The sequence below is a fragment of the Stegastes partitus genome, unplaced genomic scaffold (assembly GCF_000690725.1).
Source record: "Stegastes partitus isolate 25-593 unplaced genomic scaffold, Stegastes_partitus-1.0.2 Scaffold579, whole genome shotgun sequence".
In the NCBI taxonomy this organism is placed as follows: domain Eukaryota; kingdom Metazoa; phylum Chordata; class Actinopteri; family Pomacentridae; genus Stegastes; species Stegastes partitus.
Window position 1 is genome coordinate 323,158 of NW_007578310.1, and position 27,635 is coordinate 350,792.

The 27,635-nt window shown below is 41.8% G+C and overlaps 1 protein-coding gene across 1 annotated transcript in view; it reads left to right on the forward strand.

Moving 5' to 3' along the window:
• Positions 1-27,635, forward strand: part of mdga1 (MAM domain containing glycosylphosphatidylinositol anchor 1) — a 73,523-nt gene that overhangs the window by 17,831 nt on the left and 28,057 nt on the right. Inside the window, exons 3-10 of the mRNA XM_008288895.1 lie at positions 2,461-2,790; positions 4,176-4,475; positions 10,823-11,089; positions 11,376-11,524; positions 20,194-20,374; positions 20,491-20,514; positions 23,381-23,533; positions 24,285-24,446. Of these exons, the coding sequence (XP_008287117.1) occupies positions 2,461-2,790; positions 4,176-4,475; positions 10,823-11,089; positions 11,376-11,524; positions 20,194-20,374; positions 20,491-20,514; positions 23,381-23,533; positions 24,285-24,446 (1,566 nt within the window). The remainder of the gene's footprint in view (positions 1-2,460; positions 2,791-4,175; positions 4,476-10,822; positions 11,090-11,375; positions 11,525-20,193; positions 20,375-20,490; positions 20,515-23,380; positions 23,534-24,284; positions 24,447-27,635) is intronic.

Below are 27,635 nucleotides of genomic sequence, written 5' to 3' on the forward strand. Positions count from 1 at the left end.
GTGTGTGTGTGTGTGTGTGTTGATCCATCATTACAGAGAGCTGATGTAAATCTTGTCAGAATAGGCGGGTTAAGTATTGCTCTTTTTTTTTTTTTTGTAATTTCCCTGCTGTTAAAGCAGAATCCCCCCATTTCCCCTCCCCTCCGGCTATTTTTAGCCCCTTTAATCATCTTTATTCACTCCAATTAGTTAGACTGGAGTGGAAGCAATTAGCGGCAGTCTCTTCTGTTAGTTAACACTGTAGAGAATGTATGCTGGATGGGTTTCTCCTGTTAGCTTAATGGGCCTGAACGCATTGTCACACTAGCGCAGGTGGCAAGTCGCTAAAAGAGACACACACACACACAGCCATCGAGTGCACAGACATACAAATGTGTGTGTGTGTGTGTGTGTAGGCAGGAGACACGTGCACACGAGTACACATGCGACCACAGGTTCCCGTCTCACACAAACAGACACACACACACAAGCTCTAATCAGGTAGAGCTGCAGGTTCATGTTAACCATATGGTCACTGCCTCGTATCCGTGACTCCACCCAAGCATCTTGGTAACAAGCTTGAAAGGACTTTAAATCAAGCTTCCCTCTCCTCCTCGCTGCCTGTCTCTCCCCTTAGTGGGGAAACAGAGAGCTGTTTTGTATTCAACATGGAAATCTGTTGGGGAAACGCAGCCTTTGAAACTGAAAATTAAATGTGACAGTGTGAGAGTTACTCTTTGTCCTTGATTTTGTTTCCCCCCCCTCTCCCTCCTCCTCCTTCTCCCGCTGTTATTTTATTCTGTATCTGGCTCCTTTTGTCTCACCCTCCTTCACAATTTGCTTCTTCCTTTCTCTCGCTGTCTTTCTTCTCCAATTTCCCTTTTCCTTTGGTTTCTTTTTGTTGCGCTGCCCCCTCCTTATGCCTCGCGCACAATGCCACACACTCATCTACCGCTCCGTAATACCCGTCGTCCTCATTGCCCGTCCACTTTATTTGCTGTTTTACATTCTTATTCTCCCTCGCACACACCCACTACGGTATCAGTTCCTTCATTTTGATTTCGTTTCTAAATTCGTTCTTGTTCTAAATTTCCCATTTCTTACATAAATTTCGATTTAAATTTACTCTCGCTCTTAACAAGCTCGAGCAAACTTTGTTTGCTTGGTTTACTGTACATGTAAGAATAGACAAACAGTCGATCCTCTTTCAGGAAATGCCTATTGATAAGTTATTTACTCAAACAAATGACACAAAAAATTACGTAATCATTTGTTGTCCCCATAGGTATTGAAGTGTGTGGTATCAAACAAAGAGCTCTCTGAGGACTTCAGACAAAACAGATTGTGGATTCATGAGTCTGGCAGTGGATTTAAAAATAAATATTAAAAAACAAAACAAACTGAGCAGCATTCCACTGAAGGGATATTTTCTTTTTTACAAGCGACATCGTGACCCTTGAAAATTCAGCCTCAGAACAGACTGTTCAGTGCAGAACCAAGTCTCCCAACATCCCCAGCGTTGGGTATCGGTGGGTAACAGTTTGCGTCAACGTTGCATGTCTATAATCAACAACAAATGTGACCTGCAGTGGAGGTGTGTCAGGAAAACCCTAAACTACAGTTTGCCGGTAAACAAACAAGCAGGGAAAGAACAGGTCTAAGAAGAACATAAACAATGTGCTCCTGACAGATGCATCAGCGATAATGTGCCGCGCCACATTAACGCTAGACCTGTTTGATATCGACCAAAGGCAACTTTTCAGAAGAAAAAAAACGTCATACCTGCTTTGAAGCATGGTGGTAGAAATGTTATGGTCTGGAGTTGCTTGGCCGCCTCAGGGACTGGACAGCTCGCGGTCATTGATTCAACTATGAATTCTGCTTCATATCAAAGAGTGCTCGAGGCCATCTGTCCAAGAGCTGAAGATGAAGAGGCAGAAGTGGACCTTTAAAATGGATGATGATCTTAAGCGCAAAAGCAAATGAACCAAGAGAAGTCTCATAAGAACAAATGGTTTGTTTTTTAAAGGGATTTGGGGGATTTGAAGTGGGCAGTGATATGACACAGTCCCACAAACATCTTGAAACTGAAGGGATTTGCATGGCAGAGCTGTCATTTCTGCCAACTGGTGTCAGAGATTGGTGGACTATTATGGAGAATGCATAAAACCAAATTATTTCTGCAAAAGATGGGAAACATCACCTTATGAAAACCTATTGTTTTTTCATCTTACATACAACTCCCACAAGTCCCTACTTTAAGTCCACCACCTCAGTTACTGTCCTTATCTGGAGCTAATGTTAAAAATAATGTCTTCCATCCCAGCAAAACACACACTTTTTGTCTACTTGTACTACTCTGAACACTTTACTATACTCATGTATGACCAACGCGTGTATTTCTAGTGTTAGCAGACCACTTGTTATGTATATTTAACCCTTTCCTCTTCTTCTTCTTCGCCCCACTACCACCACACTCAGCGATGAGCAACCTGACCTTCCAAATTACACCAGACTCCAACAAGGACAGCGAGACCATCCAGATGGGTCGAGACCTCAAGCTGTCGTGTCACGTTGACGCCACTCCGCAGGAGAAAGTCAACTACACCTGGTACAAGAACGGTGTGCCGGTCTACAACTCCGACAGCCTGATTTTACTGCGCAGCGATCCGGACATGGCGCCCGGCACCAGTAGCTTGGAGATCGTGGACATGAAGTTCAGAGACTTGGCTACCTACAGCTGCGTGGCCAACTTCCCGGGCAGCAGGGTGCCGGAGCTTCGTGTGGACGTCAACATCTCTCAGAACAGTGGTGAGGTTTTCTTTTTTTTACATTATGTCTCTGTCAGACAGAGTTTCTGTTGGATGTAGAAATCGCTGAGACACACTACCAAAAAGACAGTTTTCAAACTATAAGCATGCAAATACGACATAAATACATGCACATTTGTAAAAGTACTATGCCTAAGACAAGGTAAAGAGCTTCTATTTGCTATTAATCTCAACCTTCATTGATTAATTGCTTGATCTTTCATCTCTGTGGCATCTTTCACATACAAGTTCACTTCATCTTCATTTCATACAATAAATATATGCATATTGTATGCAGATATTATATTCAATATAGGGTTGGGACCTAAAAAAAACATGTTTAAATGAATTAGAATTAGGAGATAATTTATTCATATTCATTGAAATGCAACCAAATTTAGCCTATCCTAATATATGCCATAAAATTAACTTTGTTCCCCTCATTCATGGCGCCGCTGCCGATTCGCTTGAATGACTAATGTCAAGCTCTTGCGTATAGCCTAACCTTTATTAGTGATTATTTCCATCTACAGTGTTCAATTCAGAGTGGTTCTTCACATTATTTGACAGTTTGGCGTCTTAATTTTTTAGATTCCTTTCCCTCGTTTTGCAGACACTGTGTTACGCAGCATGCAAAGGGTCAGAAAGACTGGGCGTCCTTACATCATAATTGCAGAATGAGTTTTTTCCCCCCCCTAAATCCTGATAGTTTTAACCTTTATGCATAATTCATAATATATTTTCCTCAGATATGTGCTCTTCTTTGCCTCTGCATGCACCTTGTTGCTCTGCTGGCACCACACGGAGGACGTGGTGTAAATTATGCATTCATATGTGCATTCTTCTGTGTGGTTAACTGTAATGTTAGTACTTAATACTGAGCAGTAATCTGTTTTAATGTCCCCATGTTTCATTCAAACTGCATGATTGTCCAATAAAATTAGCCTTGTAAATGTCAGTTTGTGTGATACCATTTTATCCTCCATCTGTCTCTGCTATCCGCGCTCTCTGTCTGTGCCATCTGAGATTTTGAAGTTATGTCCGCCGTCTGATTTGTTGCATAACAACATATAACCCGTGTGCACTTAAGCTTAGATTCATCTACCTACACCATTTAGGAAGGTGAAGTGATACCTCATAAACTTTCCCTGAGGTTTTTTCTTTTTTAATTGAGCTTACATAAGTATTTTCATTTCTGTGGTATTATTAAGAAACTGTGTATTTTTTTTTCAGTGGATATTTACAACCTGCAGTATATTAGAATTTCCTTTGCCTTTTTATTTTTGCAGTCACTAGTGTAATAAAACATTTAAAAAGAAAATAGCTATTAGTTTGTTCAGATAAAGTAAAATGTAAGCCTATTTTTTTCCTTTTCCTTCCCTCCAGTCTCTCCCCCGGTGCTGTCGGTTCCACCAGGAGGTCAGATTGTAAGCGTGAGAGAGGGAGGTAATGTGGAGCTGGTGTGCCTGGTGGCGGATGGAAAACCGCGTCCGCCTATACTGTGGTCACGGACGGAGAAGGACCTGCTAATGCCATCAGGGACGCCCGTAGTGGAGACGCCCGACGGCCGCTTGAGGCTACGGAACGTCAGCCGGGACATGATGGGGGCGTACCGGTGCCAGACCGCTCCGTACAACGGGCTGAACATCAAACGCAGAGAGACGCAGGTCCAACTCAATGTGCAGTGTGAGTGTGGATCAGATTATTTTCACCTCTCAGCGTCCTGTAGATCAAACAGAAGGCAGGCATCACACATGGAGAGCACTTGCATCACATGTTGCGGCGCAGTTTGGCGTAAACACGTCTGAAATGGTTACGACTGCTTTAGAAAACTATCATAGGCGGGTAATACGCTAAGATGAGGCAGAATAATATGAAACTTTAATGAACAGTGGCAACACACAATAGTAATATAACAGTAATGAGGTCAGTTTTTGAATACAGTTTCTTCTAATGGTACCTTTGTGAAAACTTTCCAAACTCATAAAAAAAGCCTTTCTTTGTTGGGTTTGCGGAGCTTTCGGAGTTCCATTAAAACATTACTTTTGTCCTATTCTCAGTAATGGCATAATCTTCCCACTTTGCTCAAAACTATGCACCCTAAAGATGGATAAGAAATATATGGTAATGTAAAGAGAGTAAAGGGTGGTGACGGGGGGGGAGTGAAAGAAAACGAGGACATACCTCCATGGCTTAAAGGCTGTTTTCTCTAAACTTACCCCTTTACCTTTTTGAGCACTCCACTGGGGTCTGTCATTATAAAACTCCCGGAGGATGGGCTTTGAGAAAGGAAAAGGATCTGTCTTGCCAAAGTAATGCATAATTTCAATACCGTTTTCCCTTCCCATGAGGTTACCTACTTTTTTTACTTACTTCTGCAGTGCTTGAAATGTGGCAGCGCTCACCAGTGCTGAGGAATGGCACCTCTTGACTATTGCACAGCTGCCTATATGTTTATACCTGAGCAAGCTTTTCAACGAAAGTATCAACTATTGCAAAGATAATAAGCCTCCTCATTCATCCCATCAACTGAATGTCACCCAAAGCTGTTGCGCATGCTGTGCTGCTGTTTCTTTTTCCTTTCTATTCTCAGAAGAGGTCTACCCAGTCAATGACTTGGTGGATATTTCTTCTTTCTTTCTCAGATGGTAGAGCGTTAAAATAGGACAAAATGTGCTCCGTTTGTGTGAGGCAAAATCTGCAAATTGTATAAAATTTGTCAGCAGCAGCAGCAGTAACACAGAACCAACTATTAATTGTGTTGTGTGAGTTAAAGCCTTGATATTCATGTAACCCAGTATAAACAAAAACTGATAAAACACAACCTGTGACACCAAAGGTCTAGTGCTGATGTTGTTTTGTGACTGATTCAACAGGCTTCATCGGTTCTGAAATGATGATGTTCATTAATTGAAAATGTTATTAGATGGATCACTAGTATACTTTATAGGGTCCGCTTGTATTCACAGCCATGAATCACCGCACTGGTAAGTGTTTAGATTATTTCAGCAAATTCGCGTTAATTGGAATTCAGTTTTCAATTCACCCTTTTCAGAATATCCAAGGGTGTGCCCGCTTTTCAAGGCCAACTTAAAAAGGTAACTATTAGCTGAAGTGATGAAATGTAAAATATAACAGGAATAAAACACTGAGGGATACAATGAACTGTTAAGATATGTAAAGGCTTGAAAAAAAGAGAAAAATGAAAAGTTCTCTATTTATCAGTGCTGACATTGGATCAGACCTCTCAGGCTGATGTACTTTTTGGTGCAACTTTAGACTATTTGACTCAAACATTTTTTTGCAAGTTGATGAAGAAAAGTCAAGCTTTGGGCACGATGGCTGTTTTCCACACCGTGTCTTTGAGGTCACAGCTTTTAGATACCGCATCATAGCTGCTGCATTTATTTGTTGCCAATCAAGAAAAGTAGAAAAGCAATTCAGCAGTTATGTGTCCGGTACACATCCTGGACAGAATCAGCAATTAACAAAAAACTTGAAAAGGCTTTTTCTCCTCTTAAAAGCAGAGCCAGCTAGGAATCAGTCAGAGTATAAGACCAATTTCTCAATGTAACATACCTGATAAATACAGGTCCAAAATAATGCATTCATGCCCTCCTCTCCTTTCCTTTCCTCTCCTCTCCTCTGCAAGAAGGATTTACAGGGCTTGCTAATGCAGGCGGGGTGGAGGGGCAACACTCTGTGAGCTCTGCTGTCCGCACCGGCCAACTCTGATTAATGGACCAGGTGGCCACCCCACTATGGACAGAGAGAGAAACAGAGCGATGAGACAGATACAGGAGCAGGACTACGAGAGGAACGGGGTTAAGAGAGTGCTTGAAGCAGGGATAGTGGAGGCTGGGAGGAGGACCTGATGGGGGTCGAACAAAAAGAAAGGAACAGGTTGGCAGTTAGAGAAACAACGTGAATGAAAACCGACTTCTGTGTAGCTAACAAAGTGTGGAAGAACAGACCCTCTCTCAGTCCTGCCCTCTTTCTCTGCCCCGGTCTAATTACAATTCATTTATTTATTTTATCGGGTTTGTTTTTCCTTCTTCTGGTGTTTGTCACTGTTGATTGATGTGAGGGAAGGATGCCATCATTTCTATATGGCAGATATAATTAGGTGGATTTGCAGATTCTTGCCTCTCCCACTTCCTTTTTTCGCCTTGTATCCCTTCTTAACTTGCCCGGTCTTCTTCTTCTTCTTTTTTTTTTTTTCCCCCTCCCAGAGAGGTGGCTGTTCTTCCTCATTGCCATTCTCATCATCATCAATCAGCTAACTGCTGGCCATGAGAGAAGACCTCTCTCTGTCTTGTCATTCCCTTTCTGCATCCTGCATTCTCTCATTCGCTCCCCCACCTCCCACACTCAATCACTGACTTCTCTCACTTTCACACCACACTTTCCCTATCATTTATCTTCCTCATTGTCTTCTTCTTTAAGAGCCGTTTCTCTCTCCTCCCTCATCCCACCTCGCTCCCCCGCACCAAACGCCGCCTCCCCTCTCTCGGTCTCATGTAAATTGATTTTCTCTTTGTGTACTGTAAATGTTTGGGTTGGTCAGTGTTGCATTCCCGGATGGAATCCATTTTGCATTCAATAAGACAGATAGCGATGGCGTGTTTACATGGATTATGGGGCTCTGACTATGAAACATTGCAGGGTGGTGCCACCAGCTCCAAATGAGGTGCAAATAAGTGAGAGAGAGAGAAGAAAAAAAAACAAAGCTCTGGAGAATTTGAAAAGTTGAGTTGGAAATTGAAGTAACCTAACATCCTGTAAAAAAAAAAAAAAAGTGGAACCTACTGCCTGGAAACTTTCATAATTGTTGAAATGAATGCATGAGGGCAGGTAAGAGATTGTAATAACTTGCCTACCAAATTCTGCTGGGGATGGAATGATTTATAAACTGCTCACAAACCAGCTCACAACTCGCCTCCTCCTTTTCCTCCCTCCTGCCTACTTCTATCAACCGTTGCTCCACAGTTTGCCTGTTTTTCTTTACCCTTGTCACCTGTTTCCAAAGTCAGTCATCAGTATGCATATGTGTGCACGAGCGGGGGTATGTGACCGTACACTAATCGGTCCGTAGGATTACAGTAAGACCTTTGACCGCTCGCACATCCTTCAGCTCTATCACATAGTTGTGGCTCTAAGAGGTCAGGGAGACACAATAACGACCGAACACCAAACAGTGAACGACAAGCGTCATCATATAAATGAAAAGAAAAAAAAGAAGAAGCGGGGAAGATGTGTCATTGTTGTATCCACATGGTGAGAGTCTTGACTAAAAACCAAACATAGAAGCTGAGGAGTTAAATGCTGTGGTGGTTTCCAGTCTTTTTAGCATTCAGGTGCTCACTCGTGTTCCTCGGACTGGAGTACAAGCACAGAATGGTAAACTGATTTCAAACAAGAATTTGGTTTGGCTGTGTATACCTGTCTACAGCAAAAAAAGAAAAAAAGTCTCATCACAGAGAGGATAGCTGTGTTTTAATAAGCCTTTCAGAGTTCTCAGAGCAGCATCATATAGGTAGTGTGTTTGGGTTGCTTGTAGTTGCTCAGTTTTTATTTACTTCAAATGTGCAAAATGCAGAAGCTACTAAAACTTAAAATGACAATGAGCTGTTTTGAGAAAGATATTCAGTGTGGGTATCGACAAATTTACTGGTCTCACACCGTTCCTTTAAAACCTCTTAAGACCTGGCATCCACATGCATGGGCATCACATGTTACATATTAGTATATTACATATTATTACAGTCGTTATTTTTTATTTTTGTTATTCTTTTTTATGATTTATTTTTAATTTTAAAAAAATATTTTATGTATTTTTTAAAATATTTTTTTATTTTCTTTATATTTTTTAAAATCTTTATTTCTCTTTGCTATTTGATCTGATCAAATAGCAAAAAGAAATTTAAAAAAAAAGCATATCAAACAAGAGCTTGGGTCGTAAGAGGTTAAGTCACTACCATTTAAGAAAAGACAGTTTGTAACATAAATACAATCTTATTGGACATGCACCAAGATCAAGAAGAACAAGATCTCCAGCTACAGGATTGGCAAGAAGATGCAAAATACGTAAAAACAAAGGTACTCGATTGGGCGGCTGTGGCTCAGGCGGTAGAGGTCAGTCAATGATCGGAAGGTCGGCGGTTCGATTCCGCCCTGTCACCTGTGTCCTTAGGCAAGACGCTTCACCCACCTTGCCTGGTGTGAATGTGTATAAATGGATTGTTTGAGGTGGTGGTCGGAGGGGCAGAATGGCAGCCACGCCCCTGTCAGTCTGCCCCAGGGCAGCTGTGGCTACAATCATAGCTACCACCACCAGAATGAATGCGTGTGGATGAAGAATTGACAGTGTAAAGTGTCTTTGAGTGTCTAGAAAAGCGCTATATAAGTCTGATCAATTATTATTAGATTGCAGAGCCCCCTCATGCCCTTCTACTCACAAACAACGGTGCATGACCGGATAATTAATTTGATCTTTGTGCAAAAATTAGAAGACCATGTGAAAACGAGAATCTAATAAAATAATGTCACTGCCAAAAAGACACTATAATCTAAATCCAAACTAAGGAGGTACGTTTAGGTTTATGTTAAAAGCTATCAACACAGGATAGTCTATGTTCAGTTACAGCATCGCTCCTATCAATCACCCAGAGAGTCACACAATAAGAGCATCTCCCTGTTTCAGTCTCCTCCACTGCTTCTTACTGTACGTTATCTTCCTGTCTGTCGCTTTCCTCCCCTCCTCGCTGCGCCTCATTCTGTAGCCCTATCTGTCTAAATTACAGGCATACCGTAGATTAGACTATAATTACACATCTGTGTCTGATAAACTTGATTCATAAGGGGCTCTAGTCATGCCGCCTCACCTCTAGGGGCCTTAACACCAGATCTCATCACCGTTAGTACGGCATACCACTAATAGCATCTTGTCTATTATCTACATGATTAGCCAGGGGTGAACTAGCTGGCTGGTGATTTGTGGCGGAGTAATTTGGCTGTGTTGTGTCTCGGCTGACCCCCGGGTAACAGGAGCTAGTCAGTCATTAACCGCAGAGCCACACATCACGGCTGACAGGTTAATTACAACTGGTTAGGATAGGTTAGCAGCAGGGATGGGATTGTGCCTTGTAATGCCTGATCCCTCGTGGCAATAACAGTTGTTCTGTGTCAGATGATTTGTCAAAACTTATGTTTTCTGACGCACTGAGGAAATCCACACTGCAGAGGATAAAAAGGAAGAAAAATGAGACACGGATGATAGGGATGTGTTTAAACTACCGCTGCAGTCCACTTGGAATTGTCTACATATCGAAGCTCAGTCTCCTTCTCAAGCTTACCTGCTTCAGTTGATCTCAGTCCTTCCCTTATGATGGAAATAAATAGGGACAATGGGTTTCACCTCATCGCTGTGCTTAATCACAAAGGAAATGCCTCTGATATTTTGTACAGTCACTGTATATAAACATATGAAAAAGGGTTTAATAAGTTTGCATGAAGGTGGATACAGTGTTAAACTGAGAAAAGTTAAAGATGCATTCATTACAAGAGAGGAAAGGCTGATGGGTGACTGAACAGTGTCACAGCGGAGTGAAAACTGCAGCTGTCCTTGCATTAAATTATGAAATTAACACATAGCAAGACAGCTTCACTGTTAAGAAATAACATCATTTTTCTTGAAAATAAATACAAAAAGGTAAAAATTACATATTCCACCTATATATTTATTATTAATTATGTATGCCTAAACTTCTTCCTTGACTTTTGCTTGCAGCAGAGATGTTAAGGAATAACAGACGGACCTGAGTGAAAACAGTGTGGGTGTGTTTAATGATTGACTAAATGAATTTTTTCGTTAATGCTCGGTCAATTCAGAGGCTGTGACAAGAACGACTGAGCTCGGTGTGCATCATGTTGGTAGACTGCTCCTCAAATCACAACTAGCTTATACCTGTAAAATAAAAACTTCATCGCAGAAATACTTTAAGTGGACTAAACATGTTTTTTTGTTTCTGCAGATCCTCCCATTCTGGACCCAGTCTTTCAGGATATGCGCTCCAGGAACTATCAGATGGTGACCCTCAGATGCGCGGTGCTGCGGTCAAACCCTCCTCGCCTGACAGACATTCGGTGGTTTCGTAATGGCGACTTCATCCGCATGCCGATGCCAGACCTGAAGGAGACGCCGGAGCTCAAGTTCAAACTGGAACCGGCCAACAATGGCACCTATGAGTGCCGAGTCAGCAACAGTGCAGGAACATCGACGTGCACGTTTAATGTCACTGGTGAGTGAAAGGGACTCAGTCTTTGCTTTATCAATTCATAGAAAAGAGTCTATGTATCTATCTGTCTATTTTCCATCCATCCATCCGTCCGTCCGTCCGTCCGTCCATCCATCCATCCATCCGTCCGTCCGTCCATCCGTCCGTCCATCCATCCATCCATCCATCCATCCATCCATCCATCCATCCATCCATCCATCCATCCATCCATCCATCCATCCGTCCATATCAACATGAACATCAACATTTTTTCTTTCTCTCCCTCTGTTTCTCTGTCCATGTCTTACAGCGCAGCCCTACAACGCTGAGTTTTACTTCGATACGCCCAACCCCGTCCGGATTCTGAAAGGAAACAACTACTCCTACAACCTGCAGTGGACGCAGAGAGACCCCGAGGCCACAGACCGCATCATAGGCTACTGGATTGTTATCCGAAAGGTAAAGGGACTCCCACACAGACACTTAAATCCAGCAGAGTAATACTCATTGACGCATCCACACACAAACCTGTGAGTACTGTACTTCTACTCTGGTGTGTTCCTGTGGTACATGGTACAACAAACAGGAACTCACTGACTTTGTTTATCAGATACTCATGAGACATTGATCAGTCTGACTTAAGCCAAGGTAAACTTTGGTCACCTGTCTTCGATTGTGAGAATCACCTTGACTGAACATGGTGGCAGCTGGTATAGACAAGAACAGACATAGGCTCACCTCTGCATGAAGTGAAGTCATTATTCTAAGTAAACATGGGGCTGCTTTATGAGCTCGGGGAGTGTCAGGCATGTGTAGTCAATCAATAGACGCCTGCACTGAATGAACAAAACCTCTTCTCTCCTCACATCTCATTAGGGCTCATAGTGTTTTTTGTTAGTTTTGTACTCTGACGCAATTCTTACCCTGAATAAGAATCGAATAGAAAGTAGAACTAGACTTGTTGTTTTGGTTTATGTGTTCCATTTTATCGTCATCCAAAAGTCTTCCTCCATTCTGGCTGATTCATGAAAAGTCCTCAGACTCAGTAGGTTAATGGTGGTGAAATTATCTGAGGATGGATCTCAGGACTGCATTACATGTACCTAATAAGTGGTGCCATAGACCAACTCTTCTATTTAGAGTTTGACATAGATGGCTTCCTTCATCCCTCTCCTAAACTCTCTGCCGTCCTTGTCCAGAATGTGGACATTGCTGTCCTCAAAGGACTCTAAGATGAAGTTATTCATTTGTTAAAATTGTCAAGAATACCTCTTGAAGTGACCAAATGTACAGAAAAGAGAGCAAAGACAAACAAAACTCTGATTACAACAGGTAAAGAAAACCAAAACAGAATCGTATCATCACATTTACTCCTGTTACGTACTCTAGCTGGTGTTCCTACTATCATCTGTTTCATAATATCAAAATAAATAGAGATAGATTTTTTTTTAATCAGCCCTCTGGTATTCGTCTTTGTGTTTCTGATTCCTTTTCTGCTCTTACATTCTCTCCTCTTTTCTTGTTCCTGCCTCTTCAGTAATAGTCATCACATCCATTCAATAGTCAGCTTGCATCACTCACAGGTCTCATTTTTTCACTTCTGAGGGTGCAGAGATGAGACGATGACTGGCCACGGCTAAAGGCCTGCGCCTGTGTTCACAGAAGGTTGCAAAGCTTCACATCATTTCAGATATTCCACGTACAATTATTTTGTTTTGAGGGATCGGAGTGACAGAAAGACAGACAATAATGTGTTTTTTCCCAACGGTGTAACCAAAACCTAACAAGACCAGGCCCCTCCACTGCCAGCATCTTTCATCTTAGCCACAATTCGGCTCAGAGACAGTTGAGACGATGCATTTTTAATGATATTTTCCTGTTTTAGCTTGTTCTCAAATGATTGACTTTACACTGATGTGACTTTTTTTTCCCCCTCGTATCCCTGTGATGGGTGTTAAATTAGCCCCACTGTCACAAACTGGAATTTACAATAAACATGTACTGGAGTAACCCTGATTTAAACCAGAAAACGAGCTGCATGTGCTCGGGGAGATCTGGTTTTTCATACATTTTCGTGAGGCTTTACCATTAACCCCAAATCTGATCGGAGGTTGGGGACTTCAGGACATCTTTTTGTTTTTTTTTTCAAACATGTATAGACTCCTGGGCCTGAGTCAGAAGACAGGAAGGATAGAAGTGAATTATACACAACTGGCTGCATATGTGTGTGTGTGTGCATTTGTGTGAGAGACACCGAAACAGAGGGAATGCAGGGTCTGCCAGCTTGCTTTTGTGCGGATGAATAGCTAATTCCCCTCCTACTTCAAGACTTGGCTGCTTACCTTATTAAGTAAGACTCTTCAGGGAGACAGAAAATGAGCACCGGTCTTCCTAAGATACACATTAGATTGCATGTCTGAGCTCGCTAAAAACAACTCTCCCTCTACCTTCTGCGGTTGTCCTCTCTTTTCCTGCCAGCGTGTCTCCTTATTTCACTCCCTGCATCTCTTTCCCAGTCTCATTTCCATTTCTTCCTTTCCTACCTCTCACTCTCCTCATGTTCCCTCTCTCTTTTTTGTCTATTTTGTCTCTGTGTTTCCTGCTCTGAGGTGCTGCGCTGAGTGCTAACTTAATGGCATTTAATGCTGGGTGAACCGTGGCAACTGAAATAGCGCTGATAAATAGTCGCTGCAAGTTGTTATGCTGACAGTGTTAAAATAATGAGTTGCATTAAGTGGCAGCTTAGGACTTCTTAAATGTTGTTTAACTTTAATTTAATTTCAAGGTTTTTTTTTTACCTGCGTATTTTTACGTGTGCATTCGAGAGCGACTGAAGACGCGCCTAAAAAAAAAAAAAGAAGAAAAAAAAGTAGGAAAGCAGAGGGTGAGAGCGAGCGAGGAAGTGAATGAAAGGGTGCGAAAGAGAGAAATACGACGCAAATTAAAGAAAAACAGAAAATCTCTCTGGTCCTCTCGACTATTAAATAGAGTATGAGAACATTCAGATGTAATACCATCTCAATTTCACAACCCATCTATTTCTGCAACATTCTCCAGCTCATCCTTTTAACGCCTTGACACTATCTTTTTAGCACATTCAAAATGATGTGGGGATCTCAGGGGAGGCGTGCAGACACAGAGGGGAATACAAGAGGACTCAGATCGGTTCATCCGGAGCACTGCTCTTTAGCGTAGGCCTCAGCTCGTGGCGAGAACTTTTGCCCGTTTGCCTCGACTTCCGTTTTGATGGTGGGTGTGTTTCCAGTGCGAGTTTGTGCACTTCGGGCTGTGTGCCTGCGTTTATGCATGTATTTGCATTCTGTATTTACTTGCATGTGCAGTGCATGTCCACTCCTGTGTGTCTGTGTGGGCCAGCCTGCACCATGACTCACTGGCTGGCTGTGAAATCCCTGTTTACACTTCTTAATTTAGTTTCATTCTCCCCGCAGGGGGGGTTTCCCTACGTAGAAATTAACAGAGCTGACAATCCCTCGGTTTTTTTGTCTTTTCGTAAACTATCCTTACAGTTTCCTCTTTTTCTCACATCACAACCTCCATGTCTGCAGTTTCTTTAATGAATAGTTACAGGAGATAATTAATATGTGCTATTTTTGTGACAAGAGAAGCAGCTGTACTAACCCTGTCGTTGCAGTTTATCTTATTGTGGCTCGCTGGCACGGAAAACTTCATCAGAGTCACACCTGATTTATTAATGCTCTTCTTCTTTAATGGAGTAAATAACCATGATTGACACTCACTGAATTTGGAAAGGACAAATCTGTGGAAGTCTTTCACTAAAAAGCAGCTGCAGATTTGTGAAGTCTATTAAAAGAAAAGCACAAAACAGCGAGTCGGTTGTGACAACAACAAGTACAGCAGCCAGCGATGAATCTGTTATCTGATATTTTTTAAAAAGAGGCATCAGATAGTTCTGTTTGGGTGGTCTTCAATCTTGAACATGATGTTCATCAAGCTCTGAAATTATCTTCTCTTTTTCTCTTCCTCTATGATGTTTTCTGTGCAACCTTTTTTTTTCTTCCTTCACTTCAGTCGTGCATGTTTGAACGCTGCCCTGCTGAACTGCTGCGGACTGGTCGAGACTCTTTTGATTTCCTCCGTGCGGCCGGCTGTACAGATGATCGCTAGCTAGCCATGGCTGCCCTGACCGGCTGTGTGTGTGGGAGTGTGTCAGCGTGTGTGTGTTTACGTTCAACTTAGCCTCCGACTGAACTCCGTTAATTCCCTTCCATCTCTCTTCTTTTTGTTCTTGTCTCTGTAGCAGATTCACAAACCCCCTGGGGAAGAGCACGAGGTTTTTCTTGTTTTTTTTTGTTCTTCTGTTAAATAATTGGGAACTCGTGCTGACGCGTCCATGCGTCATTTCTGACTCACCTGCGTCTAATTGCGTCTCCCCATTAACTTTGTAAGCGGTCTCATGGCCTCTAGAAATTGGCTTACATTCTGCATGTCTGTGGCCTTGAATGTTAAATTTAGAAACTGCTGATCCGGAGTAGCGTATTTTCAGCTGTGCTTACTTTTCACAAATCACATGTTGCATCTCCAGCAAGTAGAATGAAAGGTAAACATGAAGCAGGCTTTGATTCATGCACATATCTCATAAAAATGTATTTATTTATGTATGTTTGTTACAAAGTGTGTCTCTCCCATTCCAAACAGCTTAATCGTATAAACACCACAGCGAGTGTTACAGATCACACATACTGTAGTCAATGCACAGACCTAACTTGGCATGATGTACATATACACTATATGTGTGTGCATTTCTTCTTTACTTTCACATTTCGTTTCTCTTTGCGCCTTTCTTTCCCATCTTTGAATCCATCCTCCTCATCTCCATGCAGCCAAGAAGTTTAGTGTGGCAAAAGTTGTGCCGCCGACCCGCCCTGACACCATAACTCCACTTCTCTATGCGCTCTGAGACACAGATCCACACCTGTGCAAACACACATCCCCATTATCATATATATGAGAGATTAAAAATATTCATGATGAATTAGAGTTGTACATTAAATCAAATATATGAATAATTTATATACTTGTGTGTTCACATCAAAAAAAAAGAACACACGTAGCTATATAGACACAGCGCTTGCTTTTTTTTGGAGCCACACGCCCAGTATCAGTCATAAAAGAGATCCATTAATAGAGGATAATAGAAAAATTAACCTCTTTGTTTGAAGACGCTTCCTCTCCTCATGCTGTCAATCCAAGTCTCTCTCGTGTGTGTTTCCATCTCTTGTTCTCACATTGTTGTACCTCTTTTGACAGTCTGATGAAGACATAAAAAAAAAACTCAGAAAAACAACCTGGCTGAAATTCGTGAAAGCTTCTGTGCGGCATAGACACACACACATGTGAAGACAGGGTAGTTCACATATCAGTCTATCAACCAGCCACCTCTCTGCCTCTTTAAATATGTCAGTCACTCACTCCTGTCACTTCGTCTGCTCTCTCTGCTGTGTACATTTCCTCCTCTCCCCCCTTTCCCCTTCCCTGCAGCTCAGACACACACACACACACACTGACGCACACATTATGTCCGCTGACCTACTGAGGGTGGCGGAGAGAGACAGAGGCAGGGAGACAGCGACTTTAACCTGTAGTAGGAGCTGCTGAATTCCTCTGAGTCACACTTCAGCACCTCATTGATCCAGTGTGTTTCAAGATCCACACAGTCTACGTGCATGTGCATGTGTGTGTGTGTGTGTGTGTGCATACTCTTAGTCCAGCCATTTTTTATGTCATCTGTCTCCCACACACTGTAAAAACAAGCATGTGCGCGCAGACTCTGTCCACTCATGAAAGAAGACACATTCGGCCTGTTTCAAACGGCTCCTCAGAACTATTAACTCGTCTCCTCCTGCTAACACACACACTCCATGCATATTACATGAGCGCAGCTTTTCTTTCCCGCTATATTCCACATAATTATGCACATGCCGCATGAGTAGTGTGTAAATGTTTATATGGCTGAGTGTGAGCGTACGTCGGTGGTAAAAGGGCACCATTCATTTTAAATACAAATATCTGAGCAAATGACTTTCAAAGCCGATAACTGTGTGTGTCGGCGATGGAAACGGCGCCGAGCGATGCAGCCAACTGATCAAAGAGTGACTCAGAACTAATATATGGTATTGTAATACAACGCGATACATTGTCGAGATTGAATCTGTATTTTCTCCAACCATTTGGCTGCAGAAGTCTGGCTGCGGTTCTCTTTCTCAGAGATGTTTATGAGCCTTTTTGGTGAGCCTTTTCCCTTCTAAACCTCTCAGACAGTTTTACTCTTGTATATATATTTAGGCCCAAAGAGATGAAATTATCCAGTGTTTCACAAAAAGGAAAAGCATTAAACATAACGACTGGTGAATATATTAGAACTTTGTTAAACCTCATTAATAAATGCTGGTATCTTGCACCGAACCTCTAGATATGAAATCATGGACAAAACTGTGTAGAAACTATACATCCATTGTTAAGTGGAGATTAGATGCACGACTTTTCTTGCAATTAAGTACTTCTGTGTTTTTTACTGATGCTTCTACTTTAGTAAAAGACTTTCACTGTATAATATTTTCAATGGTTTCCACCACTGTGCCAAAATGCAGCTCCTCAGAAATAGATGGAAATCCTGTTTTTTTTTTTTTTTATTACTATTTATTCAACACTCACTTTATTTTTTCTCAAATATATTGTCTTCCTTAGGTTCCTGTTTGGTTTAGCTCCTCTCAGTCACAGCCAGACAGAACATATTTGCAGGAACCTGTGAATATCATTCCATCCAAATCGTTATTTGTTCAAAAGCTCCATTTTGCACTGATATTACACTTTCTCCCAACACAAACACTATCAAGACTTGGAACAAGTTAGCAGGGAGAGGTGCACGACCTTATTTGTGAAAACATTGACAAGAAGCATTGCTGTTTGAAGAAATCTAAACCTGTTACCCTTCCTTGATGTCACACTGCTGCTTTTTCATCAAAAGTGTAACCTGCTGCACAACATTCTGGCTCTAAGTCCTTGTTAACCCTCATCTTTCTGAATCCCTGTCTACATAAATATGCAGTTTAATGACATATTATTGCATCGTATACATATTGCATGTTATACAATGGGAGGAATTGTGATTTAACATTAGAAAAACAATTATTTAGTGTGCTTTGCCTGCTGCTGGGGGAGGAAGGGATCTTCTATGAGTGGCAAGACGGCATGAAAAGTTGGAGCAAGTAAAATGCAAACAGCCAGAATGGCACCGAGAAAAGGAGAATGAACAGCCATTAGTGGCACATCGCCTGGTGAGGAAGGAAGGATTCGATTCCAAGCATGTTGCAGAGAACACACTTGGAGGGATCGGACTGTGGCTGCCATGAGGGACTGGAACGGTAATTGGACTCATACCAAATTTCTGGCAGCCCGGGCAGGAGTCACCGTGGTCTCGTCAATAAAAATGATCAGCTCCGTGTAGCTAAGCTTGAATTTGTGTTGGAGAGTAGACATCCAATGGGAACAGCTCACCTCAACTTGAGTGTCAGAGGACAGGAAAGAAGGCAGAAGTGGGGATGTCAGAACATACAGTGCTGTCGCAATTACAGGGAAAGTTACGGGACGCATCGGTGCCTCTGACTTAGCCTTTGGATTGGAGAAGCTGAGTGGAATTTATATATATATACATACATATATATATATAAAACCTAGTACATTAGATATTATGTGCACAATATTCCAATTGCTGACCATTTAAGGAATCTGTACAGTAGACATTTGCCATCCACGCACTCTCACGAAAGCACAAATCGCACAGTACACACACACACACAAACACACACACACACACACACCTCTGCTGCATGCGTTACCTGATAATGGCATGCAGTGGGTGTACTAAGTTGTTATGGTGGAGTGCCTGACCTAATGCATTAGATTGAGCTCACTGTCAGGTCTTTAAGTAGCTGGGATCAGAGGCAGATACACAGCTAATGGATCCTTCTCTCCGTGGGTGGAATAACACAGCAGTAATGCTATTAAATGTGGTGCCGACAAAAAAAAGAAAGAAAATAAATAAATAAATAAATAAATAAAATCAACCCGAACTTAACTTTAAAAAATGAGAAGGCAACGATTGGACCAACTTAACATCATAACTGTTTTAATTTTTCATTACTATTCGCTTGGTACGCAGCCAGTTCAATTAATTTATGGTTGTTTAGGATTTTATTTGAGCAGGGTATTCATTACGGTGCTTGCTAAAAAGTGCAAATGACAGAACAGGAACAGTTAAAGATGTTATTTATTTCTGCTCTTAAAGTAAACCGTTCCGGAGTCCGTGTTGCGGCGGCAGTGATGGAAATCGCACAAATTGCTTTGTGCACTGAAACCATACCGACGTGTATTTTTGAGGGTAGAAGCTGAATGCATTTAGACTAATGTATCCATTGCTAGACTTCAAAGCATTCAGTGAGAAGAGATTACAGCAAGGCGGCTGGTTTACTTTGTTTTGGATATAAAATTAGTCTGAGAACGTAATGCAATCCAAGACATGTTTTATTCCAAGTTGGGGCGTTTGTTGGCTGGTTGTGAGAAATGTGAGAAAACATGCACAGATATGGAAAAACAACAATAATTTGATGATGTGGTAAAAAAAAAAGAAAGACTGGCTACAGGTGATGATTAGTGGTCTACAATAGAAAGCAAATATCTCTGGGACATTGTTGGCGTGTTTTACTCACATTAGAGCAGACGGAGGGGATTTTTTCGCCAAGAAAAATAGAAGCGTATCTGTAACCCTGTGTGTATTAACTGCACTGCTGTGAAAAACCTTCCAGATGCGAGTTGAGCCGGAGCTGTTAGCTGGGGTGAGTTTCCCCCCCGGATGACCCCTGATGGGTAAAAAATTTTAAAATCAAAGCGTATCAAAGCGGTAGACTTGAGGGTGGTGCGGTGAAAGAAGGGGGAATAGAGATGGTACGGAGAGGAGATGGAAAGTATCCCTGGCAGTACTGGCACCTCCATGTGTGCCTCTTACTGCTTCTGCCTCTCACGGCTTTGTGGGTACTGTAGTTGTAACACGCCTGCATCTTTTGTGTGTCTGTTTACCTGTATGAATGCAGAACAAGCAGACCCTGATGTCAAAGCAGATAGACCTCAAGGGTAAGGAGCCAGAAAAGGGTGTGCTGATGTCGCACACGGTATCAGACCTGAGGATCCCTCTGTCCTACGAGGTCCGACTGGCTCCCATCACCATCTACAGCATCGGGGACTACGTCAGTCGAATCATCCAGTACTCAGAACGTGAGTCTCATTTGAAACCTTTGATCCTTAAGTCATTCATACTCATTTCTATACTTTATACAGACAAATTGCTGCTTACCTCTGTGTTAATCAACACCATTGTACTTTTCTTACAGCTTACACCTACCCAAGACCTTCAGGTGAGACTCAACCACCATCTTCTGCTCTTCCAAATTTTACAGTCTTGAACTTGCCGCTGCGACCAGATTGATGACAGGGTGGTGAAGTTGGGACGGCATGTTGAATTTTGATGAAAGCTAATTTAGCATGTTTGCTGCAAGCAATGTCAGGACAAGTTTGTCAAGGCAAAGTTGTGCCATGAACCTGGCCTTTATTATCTTGTTGCCAGGCAAAAGAGCCTGTTGACGGTAGGACGCTGTGAGAAAGCCAGTGATGGCTGGAAGCAGGACTGTGGAATTTGAAATATCATGAAAGAACGACCGTGATTGGAGGATATGAGACTGGTTGTAGTGTGATTGGTTCATGGCTTTAAAAAGACTGTGTATGGAGGATAACCTTGAAAGTCTCTATACTAAACCTATGTTCCATCTCACCATAAATGCATACCTCCTTTTTGTCTGTTAGCCCAATCTCTCTCTCTCTCTCTGTTGCTCTTTTGCAGTAACTCTTGTTCTCTCCCTGCCTCTCATCCTCTCCCGGCATCCCTCTCTCTTTCTCAGTCAATTGCATCTTGTCTATTTTCTTCATTAAGAGACACGCAGCATTTTTCTGGCAGGAGTGGCAGTTGGCTCCGCCAGGGTGAGGCAATTAAAACAACAGCAGATTGGAACAGACTGCGAGAACAACAGTGCAAATTGAAAGGAGCGCATGTAGTGGAGCAGGGTGTGAATAGTAATAGATTAGCTCCCTGAAACAAAGAAGCACACACAAGCCGTCCTCATGGGGAGCACAAGCCATATGCATCTGGTACGGACTGTGTGTGTGTCCGGGAAGCTTTCACTGATGCTGTCAGCTTGGACGGTTTTAGATGGCTGTTGTTATACTCTCTTGGCTCGATTTTCGTTTGTTTAGTGAGTCTCTGATAATGGCAGAGTCTTCCAGATGGGCTAATGAAGGTGACAATACCATGGAGAGAAGCCCCTTTATCTTGCTTAACAAGAGACATCAACATCAAGGATGAAAAAAATTGAGTTTTTTTTTTTCTCTCAAAATATCCTTTTTTTTATCCCTCACAATGTATGTTGCAATAACAAAGCGTGCCTCAAAAACCAATGAATAGGAAGATATGGAACCGATCCCAAAGATCCTAGAAGATTTGCATCATGTTCAGCAAGTGTCAAGAGCCAGTTGAAGCAGTCAGAAGGGAAACAGTAGACTTGTGCTTCTTGGTGTGTTGCATACACAACATCCACACCCTTTAAAGGTGTACAGATGAGTCTCTGTGCTTGTAGTAATTGTCCCCAAGACAAATAACAGTTTATCACGTGTTGCATTGTCCAAAATGGGTTGAATAAAGTCTTCGTCTCAATCTATGTCAGACTAAATGGGGTCAGTTTGAACCAGACTTTGCCATGAATTATGTTCCTATACAGCTAAACTGCACGTCTAATTACATTCTGAGGGGAATCGAATTTAATTGTGAAATAAACAGATTTTCTCTTAAGGTTGAGACATAAGCCAGCAACCAGACTACAAGCCAGGAGATCATCTGTGTGGGATCATTACTCTCAGACTTCCACTTTGTTTTCACCTTCAGTTTTTACTTGTTTTCTGGTCAGGTATAGGCTTCGGTGGACACTTTCACCCTGATACCTACATGTTGGACGCTTGGTAACGTTTAGGCACCAGAATGACATTGTATGGGTTAGGAATAATATTATTATGAGGTTGAAATATGACCCTTTTACTGCATGTTTGCCTTCATTTTTATGGGTGATGAATCAAACCCCATGAAATATGTGATTGGTTGGCTTAAAAGCAATGACAGTAAAGAAATAAAACATATAGCAAAGATTAGTTGATTTGAAACGTGTGTGATATGTTGCAACAAAAAAAGGAATCCAGCAGAAACAAAGCTTTCCTCAAAATATCGCTGTGAATGCAGTTTAGTTGTATGGAAACATAATTCCATCCGTCATATTGATTTGTGTGCATGTGTGAGGCTTTTGTCCCTCAGAAATTTGAATCAAAAATGTCTCGTATGACATGTTGTGCCAACCATGTGTGTTTTAATGTCACTGATCTGAGTGGTTGGTTTATAGACACTTGGACAGTCACACTGTCAAGACATGATTCTGCATTTTAGACACAGGCGTTCTGTCTTTTTTAAATCTCTAAATGGATCATCATGACACATCAAATGTGTCTTACGGTGTGATCTTACACATGTTTACCACATTTCTGTTAAAGCTGTCAACTTTAGATCCAGACACACTTTGCCCATCAAGTACCAGGCGGCCAGTCGACAAAATCATTGGTTCTTTGATTATTGCATTGATTGGATTCTTGGATTATTTAACTAATGTCTCACTGAAACCTCACTGCCAAAAACAACTTGTCGTGTAAAAATGTCATTTATTACGGTCAGTATCTCCTGGAACTTGTTCTGATTCAGATCTCGTGTCAGACATTTTATGGTGTTTGTATTTTCATTATTATTTTTTATTACCTTGTTGTACATTCGACGGTTCCCAACCCAATCATAGACACCTTTAAAATGTTCCGTATGTAGGAGTCACACAAAATATGCATAATATGTGGAGTCCACTTAAAGTTTCATTTTATATACCCTGCCTCCTACATTGTGCCTATCACTTTGTCAGTAATTGCCTGGCTGTCTGATTTGTGAAGTGCATAATGCAGAGGCCATTATAGACCTATAGTGTTGCCATTAATTTCCTCGGAAATGTGGGTGAGGAAAAAGGAAAAAAAAAAAAAACAACAGCAGGTTATGTCACCTGCAGTTTGTAATATCACTTACCTGACATGTCGCTGATTTAATGTGCTTTTTTTTTTTCACTCTTGTTTGTTCTCCACACATTCCAGACCATGTGTGTGGTTTTGAAGACGAGCGGATCTGCGGTTTCTCTCAAGACCGGAGTGATGTTTTTGACTGGACGAGACAGAATCACCTGACGCAAAATCCCAAGCGATCTGCCAACACCGGGCCAGAGACCGATCGCAGCGGAACGAAGGAGGGTGAGGAAGCCGGGGACTCGTTTTAAGTCAACGTTCAGATGTATATGTAGTGAGAGAGAAACAGAACCGCATCGTTTTAGGAATTATGAAACTGAAAGAACAGTGAACTGGAATTTTAATACGCAGTATGTGGACAGTTCTTTAAATTCTGTCTTTCACAACAATTTGAGTAGTTGTACCTCGATATGGAAAGAACAAAACAGCTCGAGAGGTATGGATTCAACAATCTCTCAAGTCCACTTTGCTGCTACAGTCAGTGTTTCTCAGTCAGCTGTTTGTCATTTCAGCATTAATGCACAAAAGACCTCAGATGTGGTTCAGAGTTGATCAAGAATGCCATTAGACTGACTTGGAGTTGTGGCTCAGAATGACGAGCAAAGAGGTGACCGTGCAAATAAAAATTGTGGTTAAAAAAAAAGGAGCAAAAATCTGTCCAAGAGTTATCAACGGTAGTTGGTTTGCCAAAATCAACAGCTGGGTCCACTCTTAAAAAAGCAGATGCACACAGATAAACTGAAAAATGGTAAAACTTTCAAGACTTTGGAGAAAAAAAAAGAAATGTAATAAATAAAGATGCATCTTTATGTGTGTGTGTTCATTTACCTTTGAACCAACATCATTAAATGCTTGTTTCCATGCTGAAGTAAACCCACTCAGATCAATTTGACTATCCAATATGTTATTTCAACAAGACATGGTCGTAGAAAACTTTCTGTTCTGTAACATTCTGCTGTTTCCTTGTCGGTTGCAGGGTACTACATGTACATCGAAGCGTCGCGCCCACGTGTTCAGGGGGACAAGGCTCGTCTGCTGTCTCCACTTTTTAATGTGTCCTCAAACAGAGGCCCCAAGGGCTCCGGCAGAGTTCCATACTGCGTCTCCTTCTACTATCACATGAAGGGCAAACACATTGGTGAGTGGAACAGAAGAGGAAAAATGTTGACAAAAACATGCCGGCGTTCGCGTCGTGTTCTACCATATGGAAGCGTTTATAGCAGCACAGTGGCGCACGCGGACATGCGGTGGAGAGTCTGTTGACACTAAATGCTGTCGGGGTTCTTATATCGCTGAGCTTCCCTTTTAAAAGCTGAACTCTGAGTCTGACCCTTGCATGTAGAGCTTGTCAGACAACACTGCGTGAATGTGTGTATAAGCAAGAGAGAGAGTGTGTGTGTGTGTGTGTGTTGGGAGGGAGGGAGAAAGATGGTACAAAAGTTCTTTGTGTATGTTTCTGCTTGTACCTCAGTACGTGCATCTGTGTGTGTTTGGAGGTGGTTGAAGGGGGCAGTGGGTGTGTGATTTATGGCAGTGGCAAGACACAATCAGTCATTTGGGGGAGCTGTTCATCATAATATGCTCTGTCACGCTGCTAGAATGCATACATCTTGGAGCGTACACACCTGCACACACTTTTTTTTTCTCCACACGCCCCCGCACACAAACACACACACACACACACACACAAGCACGGGTTTCCACAAACAAACAAACAAATTTAGTAAGACTAATAAATGAAGGCATGCCCACGTTCATTCGCGCACATAGACACAGACAGACGGACACTCGTGAACACGCACACACAGAATATTGATTTATGTGTTCCTAGACCGAGCATACAGGCTTCAATGTAGCATTTGTTCCCTTGCTGACCTCCCTTGTCTCCTAAGGATATGTATTGCTTAGAAGGGCAAAATGTTGTATGTGTATTATATATATTAATAAAGATTGTTGATGATATTTACATTAGGACTGCACGGTGGCTTGGTAGTTAGCACCGTCGTCTGTGCAGAGTGGGTTCTCGCTGGGTTCTCCCACAGCCCAAAAACATGTTAATTGGTGATTCTAAATTGTCCATAGGTGTGAATGTGATTGTGCTTGTTTGTCTATCTGTGTAGCCCTGTGATAGACAGGTGACCTGTCCAGGGTGTCCCCTGCCTTCACCCTATATCAGCTGGGATAGACTCCAGCCCCCCACGACCCTAGTGAGGATTAAGCGGTGTATAGATAATGGATGGATGGATATTTACATTAGCATATGCTGGATGTATCGTCCCTCTTGTTTCCACTGCCTCCTCTCTACTTGTCTCGGCTCTTCTTTTTTTCCCCCGTCAAGCGCACAAACACAAATACACATGAGCTCAAACATGCTGGAATAGTGTGAGGAGACATACAAACTGTATTAGATTAGACATGCTGACTTTGTCTTTAAGTATATTTAGTTGTACAAATGAGAGACAATGTATGCAGACATAGATTGCTATATGTAAGACCATAAGTACACCAAAAAGCATGTGTGATGTTTAGACTTCTTATATATTATGCAACCCCAGTTAAAGTAACCAATATTATCATGATGAGTCTGGGGAATTGACTTCTTGACCTGTTGCTGAATTTGATACTCATGATCACGATGTAGGGTTATGTTAGACAGGTTGGAACTAATTTATTCATTTATTTATAAGACTTTTGGGGGACATTTTCACCTTCATTCTAAAGCAACAGTGAAAAGAGCCAGGAAATGTGGAGAAAGAAGGCAGGAGAATGAACTCAACAGGTTTTAACAGTTGGTTTGCTTCTTATCTCTCTTGGAGACAGTTTCCCAAACAACCAATGCTATTTTTTTAAGCACTTTAAAATAATTTGTGGGGTTTTCCAAGGATGGCTTTTAGGACCACTGCTTTTTACTCTATATATGTTGTGTCACCAGGAGACAGGTCATTTTTGTCCGAGCCTATGCAGATGACACACAGCTTTATTTGCATGTGTCTCCTAAAGACACGTGACCAATTCATGCTCTTTATAGATGCATTTTAGAAATCAGCACAAACCTTTTATATGCTAAATAGGTTTATCATATAAATAATGGTGAAAAACAACAAGTGTTTAATGAAAAACCAAATCTTATCTTAACCTACAACAGAGTTTTCATGTAATACAGTGTCATAGCCCTTGAGTAGGCGTGGGAGATACTACAACAATTAAATTCGTATTGTGCAGTTCGATCAAAGTTATTATAGGTGCTTCAATGTGATAAGACAATAAAACACCAGTCACACAGCGCTTGCGTACAATTAGTGCAATCTCTTAGCAGCTCTGCAGCACCTCTCGCTAAATTTCCAATGTCGGTCCCCCAGTCTGTTCCAATCTGTTGTTGCTTTAATTGCCTTACCTTGGCAGAGCTTACACTCTTGCCACGGAGACACGGTGTGACTCCTAATGACGAAAAGAGGCAAGATGAGGATAAGACAGAAGGGGTCAGTGAAAGGAGAGACGAGAGGAGAAGAGCGAGGGGAGGATGAGGGTCAGCCAGACCCCGGAAAAAAAAAAGGACAGGGTTAATGATGAGGCCGAGACCAAAGAGGATGGAAGGAAAAAGAGACGGACTGAGAGAAATAAAGTACGACTAAAAAAAAAGAAAGAGCTTCAGGAGAGGCTATCTACTTGTTGATGTCCAGAAGTAGTGAGAGGATGCTGAAGCACAGGAACTACTTTTATGCACTTGATTATATGGTGTTAAAGCACTGTAAAAGTGTTTGAAGGGCTTTATATGTTGAAAGGATTTAGGCACTTTGACACGAGGCAATTTTTAGAAATACTCTTTAAATATTGCTCTTTCTGACCCACGTATACGTTGGCGCTTTTGTAATCCTAAAGGTTTGGGAACAGAAAGAAAGGGGAAAGTTTCTTTTGAGGATTTTGCAAAACAAGTTGAGGAAGCATAATGTTCTTTGTCTGGTTGGGGTTTTTAGGTTTGGAATAGGGCAACACTGCAAATACAGACCTCCCCAGGTGATGTGTTTTTTTGCTGTTCACCTTAATGTGTTTCTCTTTGGGCTCGCTGGCAGCAACAATAAACAACATTTAATTAGTTTTGTTTGGCATTGGGTAGTGCTTTAGACTGGCTCGGGTTTGCAGAGCGCCACTGGCAAGCTTACTTGGAATCACTGGATTATTTTAATTTCAAAGTGATGGAAGACAAATTAGAGTTTGGGGTCTTTAAATAATGTAGTTCTTGCATGTTGCTTGGGTAATGATTTTATAAAGTAAGACTTTAAATAAGTTTCTGTTTTCATAGAAGAGGACTGGTGGTTACAGTTTAGCC